This window comes from Jaculus jaculus, chromosome 17 (genome assembly GCF_020740685.1).
Source record: "Jaculus jaculus isolate mJacJac1 chromosome 17, mJacJac1.mat.Y.cur, whole genome shotgun sequence".
In the NCBI taxonomy this organism is placed as follows: Eukaryota; Metazoa; Chordata; class Mammalia; order Rodentia; family Dipodidae; genus Jaculus; species Jaculus jaculus.
The window spans coordinates 5,333,676-5,353,129 of NC_059118.1; the positions used below are offsets into that span (position 1 = coordinate 5,333,676).

At 46.9% G+C, this 19,454-nt stretch overlaps 1 protein-coding gene across 1 annotated transcript in view; it reads left to right on the top strand.

Annotated features, from left to right (window-relative positions):
- Nucleotides 1–19,454, top strand: part of Scn11a (sodium voltage-gated channel alpha subunit 11) — a 108,685-nt gene that overhangs the window by 62,548 nt on the left and 26,683 nt on the right. Inside the window, exons 15-21 of the mRNA XM_045136474.1 lie at nucleotides 2,743–3,111; nucleotides 8,711–9,100; nucleotides 9,306–9,328; nucleotides 13,199–13,205; nucleotides 13,999–14,094; nucleotides 15,089–15,206; nucleotides 18,055–18,209. Of these exons, the coding sequence (XP_044992409.1) occupies nucleotides 2,743–3,111; nucleotides 8,711–9,100; nucleotides 9,306–9,328; nucleotides 13,199–13,205; nucleotides 13,999–14,094; nucleotides 15,089–15,206; nucleotides 18,055–18,209 (1,158 nt within the window). The remainder of the gene's footprint in view (nucleotides 1–2,742; nucleotides 3,112–8,710; nucleotides 9,101–9,305; nucleotides 9,329–13,198; nucleotides 13,206–13,998; nucleotides 14,095–15,088; nucleotides 15,207–18,054; nucleotides 18,210–19,454) is intronic.

Below are 19,454 nucleotides of genomic sequence, written 5' to 3' on the forward strand. Positions count from 1 at the left end.
CCTCTGGCCTCCACACGCACAGTGCTCATGTGCATCTGTACATGTGCACACACACACGCACATCAAACACAGACATGCAAGCAAAAAGAGAAAGTCAACATAAAAATAACATAGGAAAGCCAGGCGTGGGGCGCACACCTTTAATCCCAGCACTTGGGAGGCAGAGGTAGGAGGATCGCCATGAGTTCAAAGCCACCCTGAGACTGCATAGTGAATTCCAGGTCAGCCTGAGCCAGAGTGAGACCCTACCTTGAAAAACCAAAAAAAAAGAAAAAAAAAAACAAGAAAAACCAATAATAATAATAATATTATTATTAATAATAATAACCTAGGAGATTAGTTGTTGCATTTTTATATTTTCATTTATTTGCAAGCACACACACACACACACACACACACACACACACACACACACATATATATATATATACACATACACACACACACATATATATGTATATATATATATGGGGGGGCGGGGAATAGACATGCCAGGGCCTTTAGCCATTGCAAACAAACTATAGATGCATGTACTACTTTGTACATCTGGCTTTATGTGGGTACTGAGGACTCGAACCTGGGTTGTTAGGCTTTGCGGGCAAGCACCTTAAGTGCTGACCCATTTTTCTAGCCTACATATTTTAAAGTATAATTTTTTTATCTATCTATTTGAGAGAGACAGACACAGAGAGAAAGGCAGAGAGAGAGAGAAAGAGAGAGAACGGGCACGTCAGGGCCTCCATCTACTGCAAATGAACTCCAGACGTGTGTGCCCCCTTGTGCATCTGGCTAAGGTGGGTCCTGGAGAATTGAGCCTTGAACCAGGGTCCTTAGGCTTCACAGGCAAGCACTTAACTGCGAAGCCATCTCTCCAGCCCAGTATAATTTTTTTTATTGACAACTTCTGTACTTACAGACAATAAACCATGACAATTCTCTCCCCTCCCCCACTTTCCCCTTCACAACTCCACTCTCCATCATGTCCCCTCCCCCTCTCCATCAGTCTCTCTTTTATTTTAATGTCATCATCTTTTCCTCCTATTATGAGGGTTTTGTGAAGGCATTGCTAGGCATTGTGAGGTCGTGGATATTGAGGCCAATTTTTGACTGGACAGTTACATTGTAAGGAGTCCTGCCCTTCCTTTGGCTCTTACATTGTTTCTGCCACCTCTTCCACAACGGACCCTGAGCCTTGGAGGGTGTGATAGAGATGTTTCAGTGCTGAGCACTCCTCTGTCGCTTCTTCTCGGCACTACGTTGCCTTTTGAGTCATTCTAGTGGTCACCACCATCTGAAAAGAGAAGCTTCTCTAACCAAATTCTCTAGCCCACACTCATGAAGCTATTATTTCTTAGGACTTCTAAGGCATAATGTGAAACAAGTTCTCTTTGGGAAAAAAAACCCTTGAGTGGTGACTAACCTGTGCATTCATAGCACTCTCATTGTTTTAAAGTTGAGCCCAAACTTGTGACCTGAATTATATAAGAAGGTAGCAATATTTTATTTGTAAGGACAGATGGCAAATACTTTCAGCTTTTCAGGCCATGTGTTCCCTGCATAGCAGTTACACTCAACAGTCACAGCACAAGGGGAGCCACACACTTTCGAATGCCAATGAACATGACTGCGTTGTAGCAAAACTTTGTTTATGGGAAGATGGGGACATGGCGCTGTGGTTAAAGGCACTCTCTTGCAAAGCCTGCCAGCCAGATACAAAAAGCAGTGCATGCATCTGGAGTTTATTTTTTCTTTTGTTTTAAACATTTTATTTTTATTTATTTATTTGACAGAGAAGGAAGGGGGGGATAATGGATGTGCCAGAGCCTCCAGCCACTGAGAATGAACTCCAGATGCATGAACCCCATTGTACATCTAGCTAATGTGGGTCCTGGGGAATCAAACCTGGGTCCTTTGGCTTTGCAGGCAAACATCTTAACCTTTAAGCTATCCCTCCCACTCCCCACTTTTATTTTCAAGCTTGAGTCTCACTCTAGCAAAGGCTGGCCTGGAACTCACAGCAATCCTTGTACTTTTGTCTCCCAAGTGCTGGGATTAAAAGGGTGAGCCAACATGCCCGGCTTCTTTGCCTTATTTTTCAAAATATATTTTTATTTATTTACTTATTACCAAGCAGAGAGAGATAGAAGAGAGACAGAGAGAATGGGTGCACCAGGGCCTCCAGCCACTGCAAATGAACTCCAGATGCATGTGCCACTTTGTGCATCTGGCTTTATGTGGGTACTGGGGAGTCGAACTCAGGTTGTTGGGCTCTGCAGGCAAGTGCCTTAACGGCTGAGCAATTTCTCCAGCCCTCCACTTTAGTTTTTGAGACAGGATCTCTCGCTGAACCTGGAGCTCACTAATTCAGCTAGATGACTAGTCAGGCAGTCCCAGGGGTCCTGGGGCCTCTGCCTCCCCAGCACCGGGATCACAGGCACTCACAGCCACACCCGGCTTTCATGTACGTGCTGGGAATCTGAACTCGGGTCTTAATGTTTGTTTAGAAAGCACTTTACTCATGGAATCATCTTCCCAACCCTGATTTTTTTTTTCCAGGTTTTAAATAAAAAAGTAGATATTTGGGATGGGAAATTGGTGACTCATCTCTGGATGGATTTGACTATGAAAAGCCCTTGGATTTTAAGGCCATGAGCACACGCGTTAGGAGTTCCTTCGCGGTGGGTGTGCGTGTGGGGCGGGTCTGATCAGGCGTTTCGTCCTCGTTGTCGTCTGTGTTTACAGCTGAGGGTCTTCAAGCTGGCCAAGTCCTGGCCAACGCTGAACACGCTCATCAAGATCATCGGTCACTCCGTGGGCGCGCTGGGCAACCTGACCGTCGTGCTGGCCATCGTCATCTTCATTTTCTCGGTGGTTGGCATGCAGCTCTTCGGTGCCAAGTTCTGTTCCAGGCGGAGTAACCAGCCCTGTGGAGCGGATGGGCAGTGCCTGCGGCGCTGGCACATGGGGGATTTCTACCACTCCTTCCTCGTGGTGTTCCGCATCCTGTGCGGGGAGTGGATCGAGAACATGTGGGAATGCATGCAGGAGGTGGATGAGTTTCCGCTCTGCATTATCGTCTTCCTGTTGATCATGGTGATAGGAAAACTTGTGGTGAGTTTCTTAGTTTGTTTGTTTTTTTCCAGAAGAGGACAAAATACATGCTTTCCAAAAGCATTTGCTTCTTTTACAACATTTTACAGGCTATCGTTATTGTTTGAAGGATCCCACCAAAAGAACCTTTTTCTTTTAAATTTTTCGTTATTTTTATTTATTTACTTGATAGTGACAGACAGAGAAAGAGGCAGAGAGAGAGAGAGAGAGAGAGAGAGAGAGAGGGAGGGAGGGAGGGAGGGAGAGGATGGGCATGCCAGGGCCTCCAGCCACTGCAAAGGAACTCCAGACACATGCGCCCCCTAGTGGATCTTGCTAACGTGGGTCCTGGGGAATCAAGCCTCCAACTGGGGTCCTTAGGCTTCACAGGCAAGTGCTTAACTACCATGCCATTTCTCCAGCCCAAGAACCTTTTTTAAAAGAAGCATTTAATTTGATTTATTTATTTGTGAGAGACAGAAAATAAGTATGCCAGGGCCTCCAACCACTGCAAATGAACTCCAGACCCACGCACTACCTTGCGCATCTGGCTTACATGGGTCCTGGGGAATCACATCTGGGACCTTAGGTTTCGCAGGCAAGCACCTTAACTGCTAAGCCATCTCTTCAGCCCCAACCAAAGGACTCTTTAAAATTTTTTATTTATTTGTATGTGTGTATGCATGCCTATGTATGGGCACAACAGGGTCTCTTGCCACTGCCAAAGAATGCCCATCTGACTTTATGTGGGCAGCTGGGAAATTGAACTCGAGCCAGTAGGCTTTGTAAGCAAGCACCTTTAACTGCTGAGCCATGTCCCCAGAACTGTTAGAAACCTTTTGAATTTGGGGCCTGGGCGACGATTCAGCCAATGAAGTGCTGACTGTGCAAGCAAGCATAAGGACCTGAGTTCAGATCCCCAGCACCCATATAAAAGCTGGGTGTGGATACGTGTGCCTCTAATCCCAGTGCTGAGGAGACAGCGACAGGAGACTCCCTTGGATTGCTGGCTAGCCTGCCTAACCAATAGATACTCAGTAGGTGAAAGTGCTTGTTGTACAATTGTGAGGACCCGAGTTCAGATCCCCAGAACCCGCACAGAGCTGGACAGAGCTCCTATGGTGAGATGGGAGGCAGAGACAAGAGACTTCCTAGAAGCTCATGGGCTAGCTAGCCTGGTGACATAGGGGTTAACAAGAGAAACTACCTCCAACTCGGTGGGTGTAGAGAACTGGCACTCATGTTGTCCTCTGACTTCCACACATGTGCAATGGCATGAGTGTGTCTGCATTCACACACACAAACACATCATATGCACATAAACACACAGAGATTTTGTTAAATGTGGAGAGCAATTGAGGAAGATCACTGATGTTCTTCATATATACCTGCATACACGTGTATCTCCCCAACATAAACATATATAACACACACACACACACACACACACACACACACACACACCCCTCTTAAATTTGATTTAAGGGAAATGTAAGCATGAGGCAACCCTCCTCGATACAAAAAGTCTATGTTGACACCTAATGGCTAGTCTATCCCCAGGGCTTATTCTAAGAAAATTGTATTGTCCTTGCCACTGATTGGCTAAGGGAAGGGCTTGTGACAATTTGGTCAATAAGATGTAAAGAGGTGTCACTGGAGAAACATGGGGAAGGGTTTTCATGATCAAAAATATACACAAAGGCTGGAGAGATGGCTCAGCAGTTAAGGCACTTGCTTACAAAGCCAAATGCCTGGTGTTTGATTCCTTAGTACCCATGTAAAGCCAGATGCACAAAGTGGGCATGCATGTGGAGTTTGTTTGCAGTGGCATGAGGCCCTGGTGCACTCATTCTTTCTCTCTCCCTGCAAACAAATAAAAACAATAAAAACATATACACAAGACAAGTAGCCCTTTACTTTCTTTTCTTATTTATTGGCTGATTCTTGGAGCAGCCTATAAGCCACGAGGAAAGAGTTAAAAACAGAAGAGACCTGTCAGCAGATCATAATGGGCCCTATTCTAGCCTCACGCTTCTCATTATGCCAAATTCTTTTTTAAAAATGTTTTATTTTTATTTATTTATGAGGGAGAGAGAGAATGGGCACACCAGGGCCTCCAGCCACTGCAAACCAACTCCAGGTGCCATGCATGTGCCACCTTATGACCTTATGAGGGTACTTGGGAATCAAACCTGGGTCCTTAGACTTCACAGGCAAGTGCCTTATCTGCTAAGCCATCTTTCTAGCCTTCTGCCACATTCTTTTATTTATTTTATTCATAGAAAATACAGCAAGGATTCTTGGGCGTGGGATCTTCAGAACCAGGCTGGGTTGCCCTGTGAATATAATTCTCTACACAGATGTTTTTATTCTAAGTTCCTAATGCAATGATTCACACAGCCAGTCAGCAATACAGATGTTCAGAGGAGCAGACCATCTTCAGTGAGTGCAGAAAGAGCATTGAGAAAGGACCTGGGGAAGTTTGTGGTACTTGAAAAGATGATCTCAGATGTGAGGAGGAGGACTTAGACGCGCAGACGAGAAATGGGGCCCAGGCCTAGGGAAAGGGGATCCTATGGGGAAGAGAAGACCCGGGACAAGACCCAGGCACATACCCTCAAGGCACATCTCCCAGAGGCCTCTTTTTTTTTTTTTTGAGCTTGTGAAAGAAAACAAAGCTTGGCCTGAGGAGATGGCTCAGCAGGTTAGAGCACTTGTCACAAACATGAGGGCTTAGGAGGGCCTGTGACCATCTGAGTTTGATTCCCCACATAGGTGTGACCACATATGTCTATAACTCCAGTCTTGTGGGTAGTGGAGGATGGAGGATCACTGCAGCTTGGAAAAATCACAACTTTTCACTCACAGAGAGACTCTGTCCTGAGGAAATACATGGATGGGTGATAGAGGAAGAACACCCTTTGACATTCTCTGACCCCACAGGCACATTGGCACATGTATCTGTACACACATATGTGCGTACCATACACACACATGTAAAAAGCAGGAGGATTTTGAGGAGGCAGAGATGATGGCTTGGCGGATGTGGGAGTGTACATATAACACTAAGTAGGGTTTTGGGGAGAAAGCTCAGTTTGTAAATCGCTTGCCTCTCAAGCCGGAGGACCTGGGTGTGACTCTCAGACTCCGCATAGAAATAAAAAGCCAGGCGAAGTGGCTCACATCAGCAGTCCCAGCGCTGAGGAGGTGGAGACAGGAGGGTCCCTGTGGTTACATGGCCAACCAATATAGCCTATGGTGAATTCCAAACCAATGAGAGCCTGCCTCAAAAAAAAAAAATGTGGGCAGCATTTCCGAGGATGTCATTTGAGGTTTTCCTTTGGCTTCCATGCACACATTAAAAGAAAAAAAGAATCCAAAGGAGGAAGCTATTGGGATGAACCAAATTCACAGCTTGGGCTTCAAAGGCAACGTTGCCAATTTGATCTGCCGGTTTGGCCCAGCCCTGGCACCTTGGTGAGGCTAGGACAGCAAGTTAAAGGGTCCACACCATGGGCTGGAGAGATGGCTTAGCAGTTAAGGCGCTTGCCTGAGAAGCCTAAGGACCCATGTTCAACTCTTCAGATCCCACATAAACCAGATGCACAAAAGTGAGGCAAGTGCGCAAGGTTGTACATGTGCACAAGGTGGCGCACGCATCTGGAGTTTGGTTGCAGTGGCTGGAGGCCCTGGAGCTCCAATTCTCTCTTTCACTCTTTTGCATAAAAAGGTCAGTGTTTTGGGCTTGCATAACAAAAAGAGAGACCACACCAGGTAGGCTGTCCATCACATTATGCAAACAAGCTTGACACTGGATGTGTATTCCTGTGGACAAGTCCCAGAACAATCACAGCTCATGACCCAGCAGGTCCTCCAGCTGTATACGTTCTCCATCTTTCCACGTGGTGATACATTGCTCTTTTTTCCCCTCGCCAGACTTTGCACACCCTCGTTGGTTATTGGGCTGCTTTGCCTCCTTCTTAAAAGTTATTTAAAACTCTTTTATTTTTGTTTATTTATTTGAGAGAGAGAGCATGCCAGGACCTCGAGCCACTGCAAATGAGCTCCAGACGCATGCACCACCCTGTGCATCTGGATTTACGTGGGTACTGGGGGATTGAACCCAGGTCCTTTGGCTTTACAGGCAAACACCTTAACTGCTGAGCTATTTCTCCAGCCCAAAATTTGTTTTAAAATGATCATAAATAGTAATAGGTTTCATTAGGTAGGGAACCACAAGAGAGGAACAAGAGGTGATAAAAAAGGAGGGGAGGGGCTGGAGAGATGGCTTGGTGGTTAAGGCACTTGCCTGCAAAGTCTGAAGATCTGGGGTTCGATTCCCCAGTAGCCACATAAAGCCAGATGCGTACAGTGGCACATGCATCTAGAGCTTCTTTGCAGTGGCTAGATGCCCTGGTGTGCCCATTCTCTCTCTCTAAAATAAATAAAAAATATTTGGGAAAGGAGAGGAGGACCAACAGAAACATCAGGAACCCAGAAAGCAGGAGGAGGGAGTAAGGAGATGGAGGTGTTGGGGAGAATACAGGGGAGGGATACAAAAACAAAATTTGCTTGAAAAACACCATAATGAAACCCAATTCTGTGTTTATAAAACCAAAGAAGTCATAAAAAATAATGGGCTTCATTGTGCCATTTTTATACATTTTAAAACAATTATTTATTGCTATTATTAATTATTATTACTATTAACAAGATGTTTCATATGGATACATCATGTGTTGGCACCCTCTTTTCCCTCGTCCCTGCCCCCATTCCACTGGGGTGTTCCCCATGGGTTATGGTTTATGCATTGTGGGAGCAGCAGTCAGTTATTTTGGGGGAAAGGGCATACCTCTGGGCATTCTGTCTCAACTTGTGGCTCTTATGATCTTTCTATCCCCTCTTCTGCAAAATTCCCTGAGCCGTGCTGGGTGCGTTTCAAGTCTACTTCAGTGATGAGCTCTTAGGAGCCTCTGGATCTCTGCTTTGGTGGGTGTTGAGTCTCCTGAGGGTCTGTCTCCTTCACCCTAGTGCTGATGATCAGGAACGGCCTGGCAGCAGCACTCTTGCTATGATTTTGCGTGTGTGTGTGTATGAATGTCTTGTTGTCTCTATTCCTTTCTCAGTCTTCTTCCTGGAACTCACTCTGTGGCCCCCCAGCTGGCCCTGAACTCATAACGATTCTCCTACCTCAGCCTCCAGAGGGCTTGGACTAAAGGTGTGAGCCACCTTGCCTGGCTTAATCTTATTTTTTTAAAGATTTTATTTTCATTTATTTATTTTTTAGAGACAGAGAGAGGAGAGAGTGAGAATGGGTATGCCAGGGCTTCTAGCCACTGCAAATGAACTCCAGATGCATGTGCCACCTTGTGCATCTGGCTCACGTGGGACCTAGAGAATCAAACCTGGGTCCTTAGGCTTCGTAGGCATATGTCTTAACCACTAAGCCACCTCTCTAGTCCTTTTTTGATAATTTCTTTCTACAGATGAGCTTTCTTGGGAGCTAGCAGGAAGTCTTGTTTGACTTTGTTTTGAGGCCTGGGGAATGTTTTACCAGGGGCTCACTGTAACACTGCCTGTGTTAAATGTTTCATCCCCTTGTCCCCCATTCTGTCCTCAGGTGCTCAATCTCTTCATTGCCCTGCTGCTGAATTCCTTCAGCAATGAGGAGCGCTACGGAAACGTTGACGGAGAGGACAGGAAAACCAAAGTCCAGCTGGCCCTGGATCGCTTCCGCCGAGCTTTTTCTTTTATGGTTCGCAGTCTTAGGAATTCCTGTTGCAAGAGATGCAGGAGGAGAAACGTATCAATACAAGAAGAGAAAGCAGAAAGCTTTGCCTTGGGGAGTAAAGACATTATTCTCCTAGACGGCAAGCCCCTGGAAGAGCTTGGTGCAAAACAAGCCGCAAGTGGCAGGGATGACTGGACTCGGCTGGCCCCACTTGCAGAGGAAGAGGATGATGCGGAGTGTGCTGAGGAGCCTGGCAGCCTGCCCCGCGCACAGCACGGCGCGAAAGGACAGGTATGAAGGCCCGCCCGCCGCCGTGGAGGAGCCGACAGTTATCCCAGGCACTTGTCACCTGTCATGTTCTGTGTTCTGAGCGTTATGTAGGGATGAAGAGGTTATAAATTAAATAAATGTGGTGTCCAGTGGGGAAGGCTGGGCTACAGGAGCAGGATGCAGCTAGTTACACTGCAGTCAGGGAAGGACGCAGAGAGGGGTGAATGCTGGATCTCTGTTTTCTTTTCTTCCTTTTTTTAATTTTATTTTTTTTATTGACAACTTCCATGACTATAAACAATATCCCAGGGTAATGCCCTCCCTCCCCCCACTTTCCCCTTTGAAACTCCATTCTCCATCATATCCCCTCCTCCTCTCAATCAGTCTCCCTTTTATTTTGATGTCATCATATTTTCCTTCTGTTATGATGGTCTTGTGTAGGTAGTGTCAGGCACTGTGAGGTCATGGATATCCAGGCCATTTTGTGCCTGGAGGAGCATGTTGTAAGGAGTCCTATCCTTCCTTCAGCTCCTAGATTCTTTCTGCCACCTCGTCCGTAATGGAGATATTGTAGTGCTGAGCACTCCTGTCACTTCTTCCCAGCACCATGATGCCTTCTGAGTCATCTCAAGGTCACCGCCCTCTGAAAAGAGAAGGTTCTCAACCAAAAGTGAGAGTAGCATTAATATATAGGTATGAACATTAAGAGAAATGCTTACTGGGCAGTTTGATGAGCATAGTGTATACATTTAGCAAGACAGCAGCAGACCTTACACCCCTAGGGCTCATGACTACCCTTGTTTTAGGTTTTCAGTATCAGGGATGTATTTCCTCCCATTGAGCAGGTCTCCAGTCCAATTAGAGGGCAGTTGGCTTCCCCTATAACAGATGTGCCACTATTGCACCCGTTGGCTCATTTGGCCTGGCTGACAAAATATAAGGCTTGCAGTGTCCACTGTTGAAAGAGAGGAAGAGGCAGATATGTGTGTGTGTGTGTGTGTGTGTGTGTATATATATATATATATATATATATATATATATATATGTATATATATATATATGGAGAGAGAGAGAGAGAGAGAGGGAGAGAGAGAGAGAGAGAGAGAGAGAGAGAGAGAGAGAGAGAGAGAGAATGGGCACAGCAGGGCCCCCAGTCACTGCAAACGAACTCCAGACTCATGTGCCCCCTTGTGCATCTGCCTTATGTGGGTCCTGGGGAATCAACCAGGGTCCTTAGGCTTCTCAGGCCAATGCCTTAACTGCTAAGCCATTTCCTCAGCTCTGGATCTGTTTACTATAACTCACTGGACCCCAACTGATGAGATGGTGCTGCCCACCTTCAGGATCGGCCTTCTTGCTGCACTTCACCCTCTCTGGAAATGCTCTGGTGGATGTACCAAGGTTTCATCTTCAAGCTGATTCTAAATCTATCAGATGACAATTGAGTTAACCATTACAATACTTAAGACTTTTACATAAAGAATATATTGGAAAAGAGCATATACTAATTACCTTTGATATAGTTTATAAATAATTAAATATACCTCATTTAAGATGGTAAAAAAAGGGGGCTGGAGAGATGGCTTGGTGGTTAAGGCATTTACCTGCAAAGCCAAAGGACCCCGGTTCAACTCTCCAGGACCCACGTTAGCCAGATGCACAAGGGGCGCATGTGTCTGGAGTTCATCTGCAGCGGCTGGTGGTCCTGGTGTCCTATTCTCTGTCTCTCTCTCCCCCTCGGCCTCTTTCTCTCTCCCAAATAAATAAATAAAATATACTTTTTAAAAAACGGATTGTTAAAAAAAGTGATGTCTGCTCTTTGATAACTGTGCGTACAACCCAGGGCAGGTTTCAAATGTATTTCTGCATGTGTTGTACCATGGCTGGCGTCTGAAGAGTTTGGAGAAAAGCAAGCGCTAAGTGGCTGGGGCAATAGAGGGAGAGAATGAGTGCTGTTGATTGAATACTACGATCCATGAAGTGACGGCATTGGATAAAAAATAAGAAAAGGGAAAGTGGGAAGTGAAATGAGTCACATGGTAGGAGACGGTAAAAGAAAGCTCTACAGAGACAATAAGCAGGAGGAGGTGAAGTCAGGGAGCGCAAGAGCAGTGGGTATCAGGTGAGCTTGTTCGAGCTGCAATGACAAGAGACCACAGACGTAATGGAATCTAAGCAACCGAACTCTGTGTGTGTGTGTGTGCATGTGTGATGTGTGTAGAGGCATATAAATGAGTGTAGATGCATATGAACATGTGTGTGTATAGGCTGGAAGACAACTTTGGGTGTCACTTTCAGAAACACTCATTGGCCTGGAGCTCACTAATTAGACTGGCTGGCCATTGAGCTGAAGTAGTCCACTTGTCTCTGCCTCTCCAGCACTGGGATTACAAAACCCATACCATTATGCCCAGGTTTTTGTTTCAGTTTTCAAAAATATTTTATTTATTTGTTAGAAAGGCAGACACACACACACACACACACACACACACACACACACACACACAGAGAGAGAGAGAGAGAGAGAGGGAGGGAGAGAGGGAGGGAGGGAGAGAGGGCTTAACAGTTAAACATTTGCCCGTGAAGCCTAAGGATCCTGGTTCGAGGCTCGATTCCCCAGGTCCCACGTTAGCCAGATGCACAGCATAGTGCATGCATCTAGAGTTTGTTTGCAGTGGCTGGAGGCCCTGAAGCACCCATTCTCTCTCTCTGCCTTTTTCTCTCTCTGTCTGTCATTCTCAAATAAATAAAAATAAAGAAAGTGGTGCTAGAGAGATGGCTTAGAGGTTAAGCACTTGCCTGTTAAACCTAAAAACCCCGGTTTGAGGCTCAATTCCCCAGGACACATGTAAACCAGATGCACAAAGGGGTGCATGCATCTGGAGTTCGTTTGCAGTGGCTGGAGGCCCTGGCACGTCCATTCTCTCTCTCCCTCTCTCTCTCTCTCTCTCTCTCTCTCTCTCTCTCCCCCTCTGTTGCTCTTAAATAAATGAATAAATATAAAAAAATAAAGAGAGAGGGAGAGAGAGAGAAAAATGGGCATGGCAGGGCCTTTGGCCACTGCAACTGACCTCCACATGCATATGCCACCTTGTGCATCTGGCTTACATGAGTACTGGGGAATCAAAACTAGGTCTTTAGGCTTTGCAGGCAAGTGCCTTAGTTGCTAACCATCTCTCCTGTATCCCAGTTTTTTTTTTTTTAAACATAGGCTCTGGGGATCTAACTTAGGACCTCACGCTTGTAAGACAAGCATCTTCCTGATTGCAGTTCAGTGCCTGAGGAGCTAGACTTGCTTCTGGGGGTGGCGGAGGCGGAGGCTGAGCTGTGGGAGGACAGGGTGACTCGGCTCAGCCACTGCTGTGTTCCCAGGGTCCCAGAAGCCACATCAGCTCAGCTCTGGAATGTGCAACTGCTTGGCTGTTTGTGACCTGGATTCCCTGGGAGACTCCGGGCCCCTTTAGCCAGGACCTGGGTGTCCTGAGCTGTCCCATGTGTCCAGTGCTCTGTTACTATGACTATATTTTCTTGAACTTGTATTTCATCATTTGCTGCCTTTGGGACAATTTCCACAGACTTTGAGTTTTTATAAAATTTTCACTGCTTATGTTTATCTTCCTGGGGGGAAGGTCTGTAGATTCTCATGTTGTCATCCAGCAAGGGAAATTCTGCATCTTTTCAAAAATTAAATCCTAAATTTATTAATTAATTAACTTATGAGACAGGTAGAGAGAAAGGGAGGGAGGGAGGGAGGGAAGGAGGGAGGGAGGGAGGGAGAGAGAGAGAGAGAGAGAGAGAGAGAGAGAGAGAGAGAGAGAGCACGCCAGGGCCTCTAGCCACTGCAGACGAACTCCAGACACATATGCCACCTTGTACATGTGACTTTTATGGGTACTGGGGAATCGAACCTGGGTTCTTTGTCTTTGTAGGCAAGTATCTTAACCACTGATCCATCTCTCCAACCCACCTTATCAATTTAAAGATATTTTGTGGGGCTAAGGAGATGGCTCAGTAGGTAAAAGTGCTGGCTGCCCAAGTGTGATGACCTGAGCTCAGATTCCGAGAGCCCACATAAAACCAGGCATTAGCAAGCATATATAATCCCAGCCCTCCTGTGATGAGAAGGGAGGCAGAGGCAGAAGACTCCTCAGAAGCCTGCGGAGCAGATAGCCTGTTGTATGCAGTGGTGAACAGGAGACCCTGCCTCAAACAGGGAGGGAGGGCCAGGACCAATGACCAAGGTTGTCCTCATCTGTCCCCTCCCCACAGATCACTCATATGAACAACACACACACACAAAACACAGAGACTACATATATATACATATATATGTATATACATACTTGGTATAGATGATTACATTGCTTCTGTACTTTCTCATCCATTTTCTGGTTAGATTTTAGTCGGGGATGGGGAGGCTACTGATTTTGTTTGTTTTCTCATGTATTTTGAAATGCTAGTTTGAAAGTTCACCTTTAGTGTCCATCTTTAGAATATGCCAGTCTCTTCAGTTGGTTATGGGAATTCAAAGCAGTAGTTATTGATGCATTTTGCTGGAGAGCAAGCGAGAAAATGAGAGCGAGCACACCAGGGCCGCCAGCGGCTCTCAGTGCCAGGGGCACCTCAGGTTGGCCGTGATCTCCCAGGGTGAGTGTGTGCCACCGCCCCGGCTAACCATATGTTTGGTTTAAGCAACTTTGCAGTAAGTTTTGGTGTGTTTAGTTGAGTGGTCTTCCCAGACTTACTTCATGTTGCATTTTCACAGGAATACTGTTTTAAGCAAAAAAAGCTCTATCATAGGCGATTCTCATGAGAATAGTGGAGAAACAAATAGAATTCAAACTTACTTTATCTCAAGTGAGGTAAAGCTTTGATTCCACTCTGGGCTTCTGTGTGACCTCTAGCAGGAGACCAAGCAGCACACTGGCCCAGAAGACCACGGTGCAGAACAAGACATGTTTTCTGAAGAAGATGCCCACTTGAACATACAGAGTTCCCGAAAGGTAAGATGCCCTGGGCATTGTGGGAAGAAGCACGTGACTCATGCCACACCCTTTCCAGAATAGTCACTGGGGGAAAACACCAGAATCAGGGAGCTGGGGAGATGACTTCAAGTCGGTGCCACGCCGGCATGCTGGATTCCAGCGCCCACGTAGAGTCATACGTAGCTGCATGCACCCGTAGCCCTAACGCCAGGGAGGCAGAGCTAGGAGGATGCCTGGGGTGAACAGGTAAACTCCAGGCTCGGTGAGGAACCCCATGGAGAGTGACTGAGGACAACACCCAGCGTTGACCTCTGGCCTCCACACGCACACCTGCATGTGCATGTGCACATCTACACTTATGAACACGTGTGTGCACAGCACATACAACAAAAATCAGGATGGATGCAGAGGCCATTTCCAGAGTTGGGTCTTAAGCAAACGCAAGCGTCCTCAGTTTTGTTACGTTGACATTCGGGGCCAGACAACTCATTGTCACAATGGGCTTTTCTGTGAATCGTAGGATGCTTCACAGTGGGCTCTTCCCCTTATCCACTGGATGCCAGCAGTGTCTCACTAGGTGTGGTAATTAAAAATATCTGGAGACATTGCTAAAAATGCCTCCTACAGGGCTAAATCGGCCAGAACTGCAGGTCTAGGCTGATTATTCCATGAGCTGAGATGGCTGAAAATTACAGTCACCATAGAGTGGCCGTCTCACTATGTGGCTTCTCTAATTGGGGCTGGGCGACCTTGACGGGGAGGGCGTGGTTGAGATACTGTGTCTTCATACACCTCGCTGCTCCTCCGCCACGGAGGACAGAGAATTTTCTCCTGAAGATGGGCTAACAGGACTGAGACCAGTGAGAGGCGGAATGCTTTCCTAACACCCTCAGAGCTACACGTCTTTGCATAGCTGGCTTCACCCCTAGCAAATCACACACAAGGCATTGCACTGCGCTGTGCTGGGTGGTCCCAGCGACGGACCCTCTCTGTCCTCTCTTCTGCGGTGCAGAAGTCCGATGCTCAAAGCGTGCTCTCAGAATGTAGCACCGTGGATCTGCAGGATGCCTTGGGACATTTACAGAGCATGGCTCCCCAGAAAAAGCAACCTGAGAGGTGTTTGCCCAAAGGTAGGTGGTCTTATTTTTGTTTTTTATTCTTCTGTTGTTTTTCAAGGTAGGGTCTCACTCTGGTCCAGGCTGACCTGCAATTCACTATGTAGTCTCAGGCTGGCTTCAAACTCATGGCAATCATCCAACCTCTGCCTCCTGAGTGCTGTGATCAAAGGTATGAGCCACCACACCTGGGTGGCCTTATTCTTGCATACAGAGATTTGTGTTCCTTGTAACTGTTTTGGTAGATACTTTCTTTCTGTTTCCACTAAGGACAAAAGTCAAGAGAGGGTGACCAGAGACCTTTGAGGTCATTACCAGGTCCATAAAGAGGGAATTTCAAATTCTTTTTTAAAAAAATATTATTTTATTTATGCATTTCCAATGAGTGGGGAGGAGAATGGGTGCACCAGGACATCTAGCCACTGTAAATGAACTCCAGATGTTTGTGCCACTTTGTGCATCTGGCTTTACATGGGTACTGGGGGACTGAACCTGGGTCACTTTGGAGGAAAGTGCCTTTACCACTGACCAATCTCTCCAGTCTTCAAGAAGGTCTTCATTTAAAAAAAAAAAAACTTTTTATTTATTTGCAAAGAGAGAGAGAGAGAGAGAGAGAAGATAGACAGAGAGAATGGGCACTCCAGGGCCTCTAGCCACTGCAAATGAACTCCAGATGCATGTGACCCTTGTGCATCTGGTTTACATGGGTACTGGGGAATCAAACCTGGGTCCTTTAGCTTTGCAGGCAAGTGCCTTCACCATTAAACCATTTCTCCAGCCTAAGTTCTTTATTTTATAACACTGTGTGCGTGTCCTGCGTGCATATGTATGCATGTTCATGAGTGGTCACTGGATGTCTTCCTCAATCTCTCTTCAACTTCGTTTATTTGAGGCAGGGTCTCTCACTGAACCAAGAGCTCACCTTGGCTCATCTAGCTAGGCAGCTTGCCCTGGGGATCCATCCGCCTCTACCTCCTGAGCACCGGGACTGCAAGCACCCGGAGCCAAACTGGGCCTTACATGGGTCCTGGGGATCCGAACTCAGGTCCTCACACTTGCACAGCGATCGCTTCACCACTGAGCCGTCTCCCCAGCGCTCGGGAAGTGCTTGGTTTGGGTGGGTTCCATTCACACAGCCCAACATGTTCTCTAGACAGCTTCCCTGGGCCAGCATGTCAGCCACGTTGTAGAGCCCCCGGTGCACTCTCTGTTGGACTGTAGCTGCCATCACAGACCAAGAGTGGAACTTGGCTTTTGTAGTGATCACCTTAAGATAAGAAGGTAGACTGCCTCCGTTCACATTATGGCCTGTTCACTTGCTAGCTAGGTGACTCGTTCAGTTTTGTTCACCTCTCTCTTTATCACGAGCACTGAGGATGATAGTAGTATCTTCTGCACAGGGCCATCGTGGGCATGAGATGAGCCAACAGAGAGCACTCCGAAGAGGGTCTGGTATATAATATAACAAGCAGGTTTTCAACTTCTTGAGTAGATATAGTGCCTCCTTCCTAAAAGCCTTCATTATTTCTTGGATTTGTCATGGGGGAATTTATTGGTATTTGTCTCTGCCAGGAGGCACAAGAGATTTCTCAGAGGTTAAAGACTCTTGCTCGCAAAGCCTGCCCACCTGCGTTCGGCTCCCCAGCGTTTATGCAAGCCAGCTTCCCAAAGTGTTGCCTGCAGGTGGAGTTTGTTTGCAGCAGCACAAAGCCCTGGCATACCTGTGCGCTCTCTGTCTCTCTCTCTCTCTCTCTCTCTCCCTTAAATACATATTTCTGAAACAAATGAGTTCATCGCACATTGTATCGAGTGTGAGAGTTTTGCCTCAGGTAATGGGTTTAACAAATACAGATAAAACAATAAATCAATGACCCGACAAATGAACCTTAAAAGGACAAAGTTCCAAGACAGCTCAGTTGGCCACATGCTTGCCTTACAAGTAGGAGGATGGACTTGGGCTCAATCCCTAGAACCCAGGTTAAAAAAAGGGCTCGAGAGCTGGGCATGGCAGCGCATGCCCTTAATCCCAGCACTTGGGAGATAGAGGTAGAATTGCCATAAGTTCAAGGCTACCCTGAGACTACAGAGTGAATTCCAGAATTCCAGGTCACCATGGGCTAGAGTGAGACCCTACCTCAAAAACAAACAAACAAAAAAAGAGCTTGGCATGGTAGCACGTACCTGCCAGAGACAAGAGTACCCTGGGGGGTCACTGGCTGGCCATTTTAACTGACTTGGTGAGTTCCAGGCCAACTAAGAGAGTCTGTCTCAGAAAAGGTGGATAGCGTCTGAGGAGTGACACCCGAGGCGGCCTCTGTCCTGCACACACATGTGCGTGTGCACACGAGCACCCATGCATGCACACACACAAAATTCATATTTAGGTCAGGTGTGGTGGCATGCGCCTTTAATCCCAGCACTCAGGAAGCAGAGGCAGGAGCATCACCATGAGTTCAAGCCTACCCTGAGACTACATAGTGAATTCCAGGTCAGCCTGGGCTAGAGTGAGACCCTACCTCGAAAAACAAACAACAACAAAAATATCATATTTAGGAAAGCTGTGGGCAGAAACTAAGCTAGGTTATATGGTTCTCCTGATTTGCATTGGGTCCTTGAAATGTGCCCAAGGTGGCAACGGTGGGAATGGAGCAGAAGGGCGGGTTTCTGAAACAAGGGAAGGGAGCGTGGAAACGAGAGGGAGGAACAGTGTTTCGGGAAGTTTTGCCTGCCGCAGGGATTTGCCAAGAGACCATGGCTTTCATGGGAGAAACTGCAGGTCGCAAGGCAAGGGGCCTGAAGCTTTGGTTCATTCATGCAGTTGACTGCACTTGTTAACGATGGTTGTGCTGCTGATTCTTTTCAGGCTTCAGTTGCCCCTTTCTGGGCTGCAGCAGGGACAAGAGGAAGTCCCCCTGGGCCATCTGGTGGAACCTGCGGAAAACTTGCTACCAGATCGTGAAGCACAGTTGGTTTGAGAGCTTCATTATCTTTGTGATCCTGCTGAGCAGTGGGGCTCTGGTAAATTAAGCTCTTGTGGGGGACACTGGACACTGGGCAGCTGGGGAGCTGCGTGGTAGCGGGGCTCCCCTGTGTGTCTGTGAATATGGGGAGATCACCTGGAAGTGGGGCCTTCATGCTGTGTCCCCTAGCGGGTAGACTTTTATACAATGACTTCGAGAATCATGTTCCAGCGGGGAAAGCTCCAAGCCCAAGAGGCTTCTTCTGTGGGAAAGACTGGTTCAAATCACCGCTGTACTGGGGTTTCTAGTATCCAGCCCTTGAGGCTGGCTGGTCTGTCTGCCCCTTATTCTTGGAGGATTTCTAGACACCTTCACTATATCCTACACACTCCCTCCTCAGACAATGCCTCCCCTCCCTTTGTCCGAAGATTGCAATGCTGCTTTCTAAAAGGTAGCACGAAGGGAGAGGTTACAGGGACGACCTTAATCGGTTGCTTTGATATTCTTACTTACTCATGACCCCTTAGAGGAAGGGACTGGGGAATGCTGCTTCATGTTAGTGATTCTTCTAGGCCAAGGTGTGGAGTGAGCCCACACCTTGAGGTAAAGCTTGAAAATAAGTCTGAATCCATTTGCCTCCGTATTAGTCAACTTCTCATTGATGGGACAAAGTACCCTACCAGAAGCAGTTTATGGAAGGAAAGGACTTATTTTTTGGCTTACACATTCAAGGAGAAATTTCATCATGGTGGGGAAGGCATGGCAGGAGGAGACAGCTGGCATCATATCTTCACATCAGCAGGGAGAAAGTAGGGAGGCAAATGTGAAACAGGCCTATAAACACTCAAGGTCCAGGGCTGGAGAGATGGCTTAGCAGTTAAGGCACTTGCCTGTGAAGCGTCAGGATCTAGGTTCGACTCCCCAGAACCCACGTAAGCCAGGTACACAAGGTGGTACGTGCATCTGGAATTCATTTGCAGTAGCAGTGGCAACTCTTTCTCTCTATATATCGATCTATCTCATAAGTAAATAAATAAAGCTAAAATACTAAGCCAGGCATGGTGATGCACACCCTTAATCCCAGCACTTGGGAGGTAGAGGTAGGATTGCTGTGACTTGAAGGCCACCCTAAGACTACATAGTGAGTTCCAGGTCAGCTTGGACTAGAGTGACATACTACCTCGAAAAAGACAAAAAAGAGGAAAAAATTACAAAAAACCTCAAGGCCCACCCCCAGTGATCCACTTCCTTCATTAAGGCCCCACATCTCAGGGGCCCCACACCCTTCTGAACATCATCACCA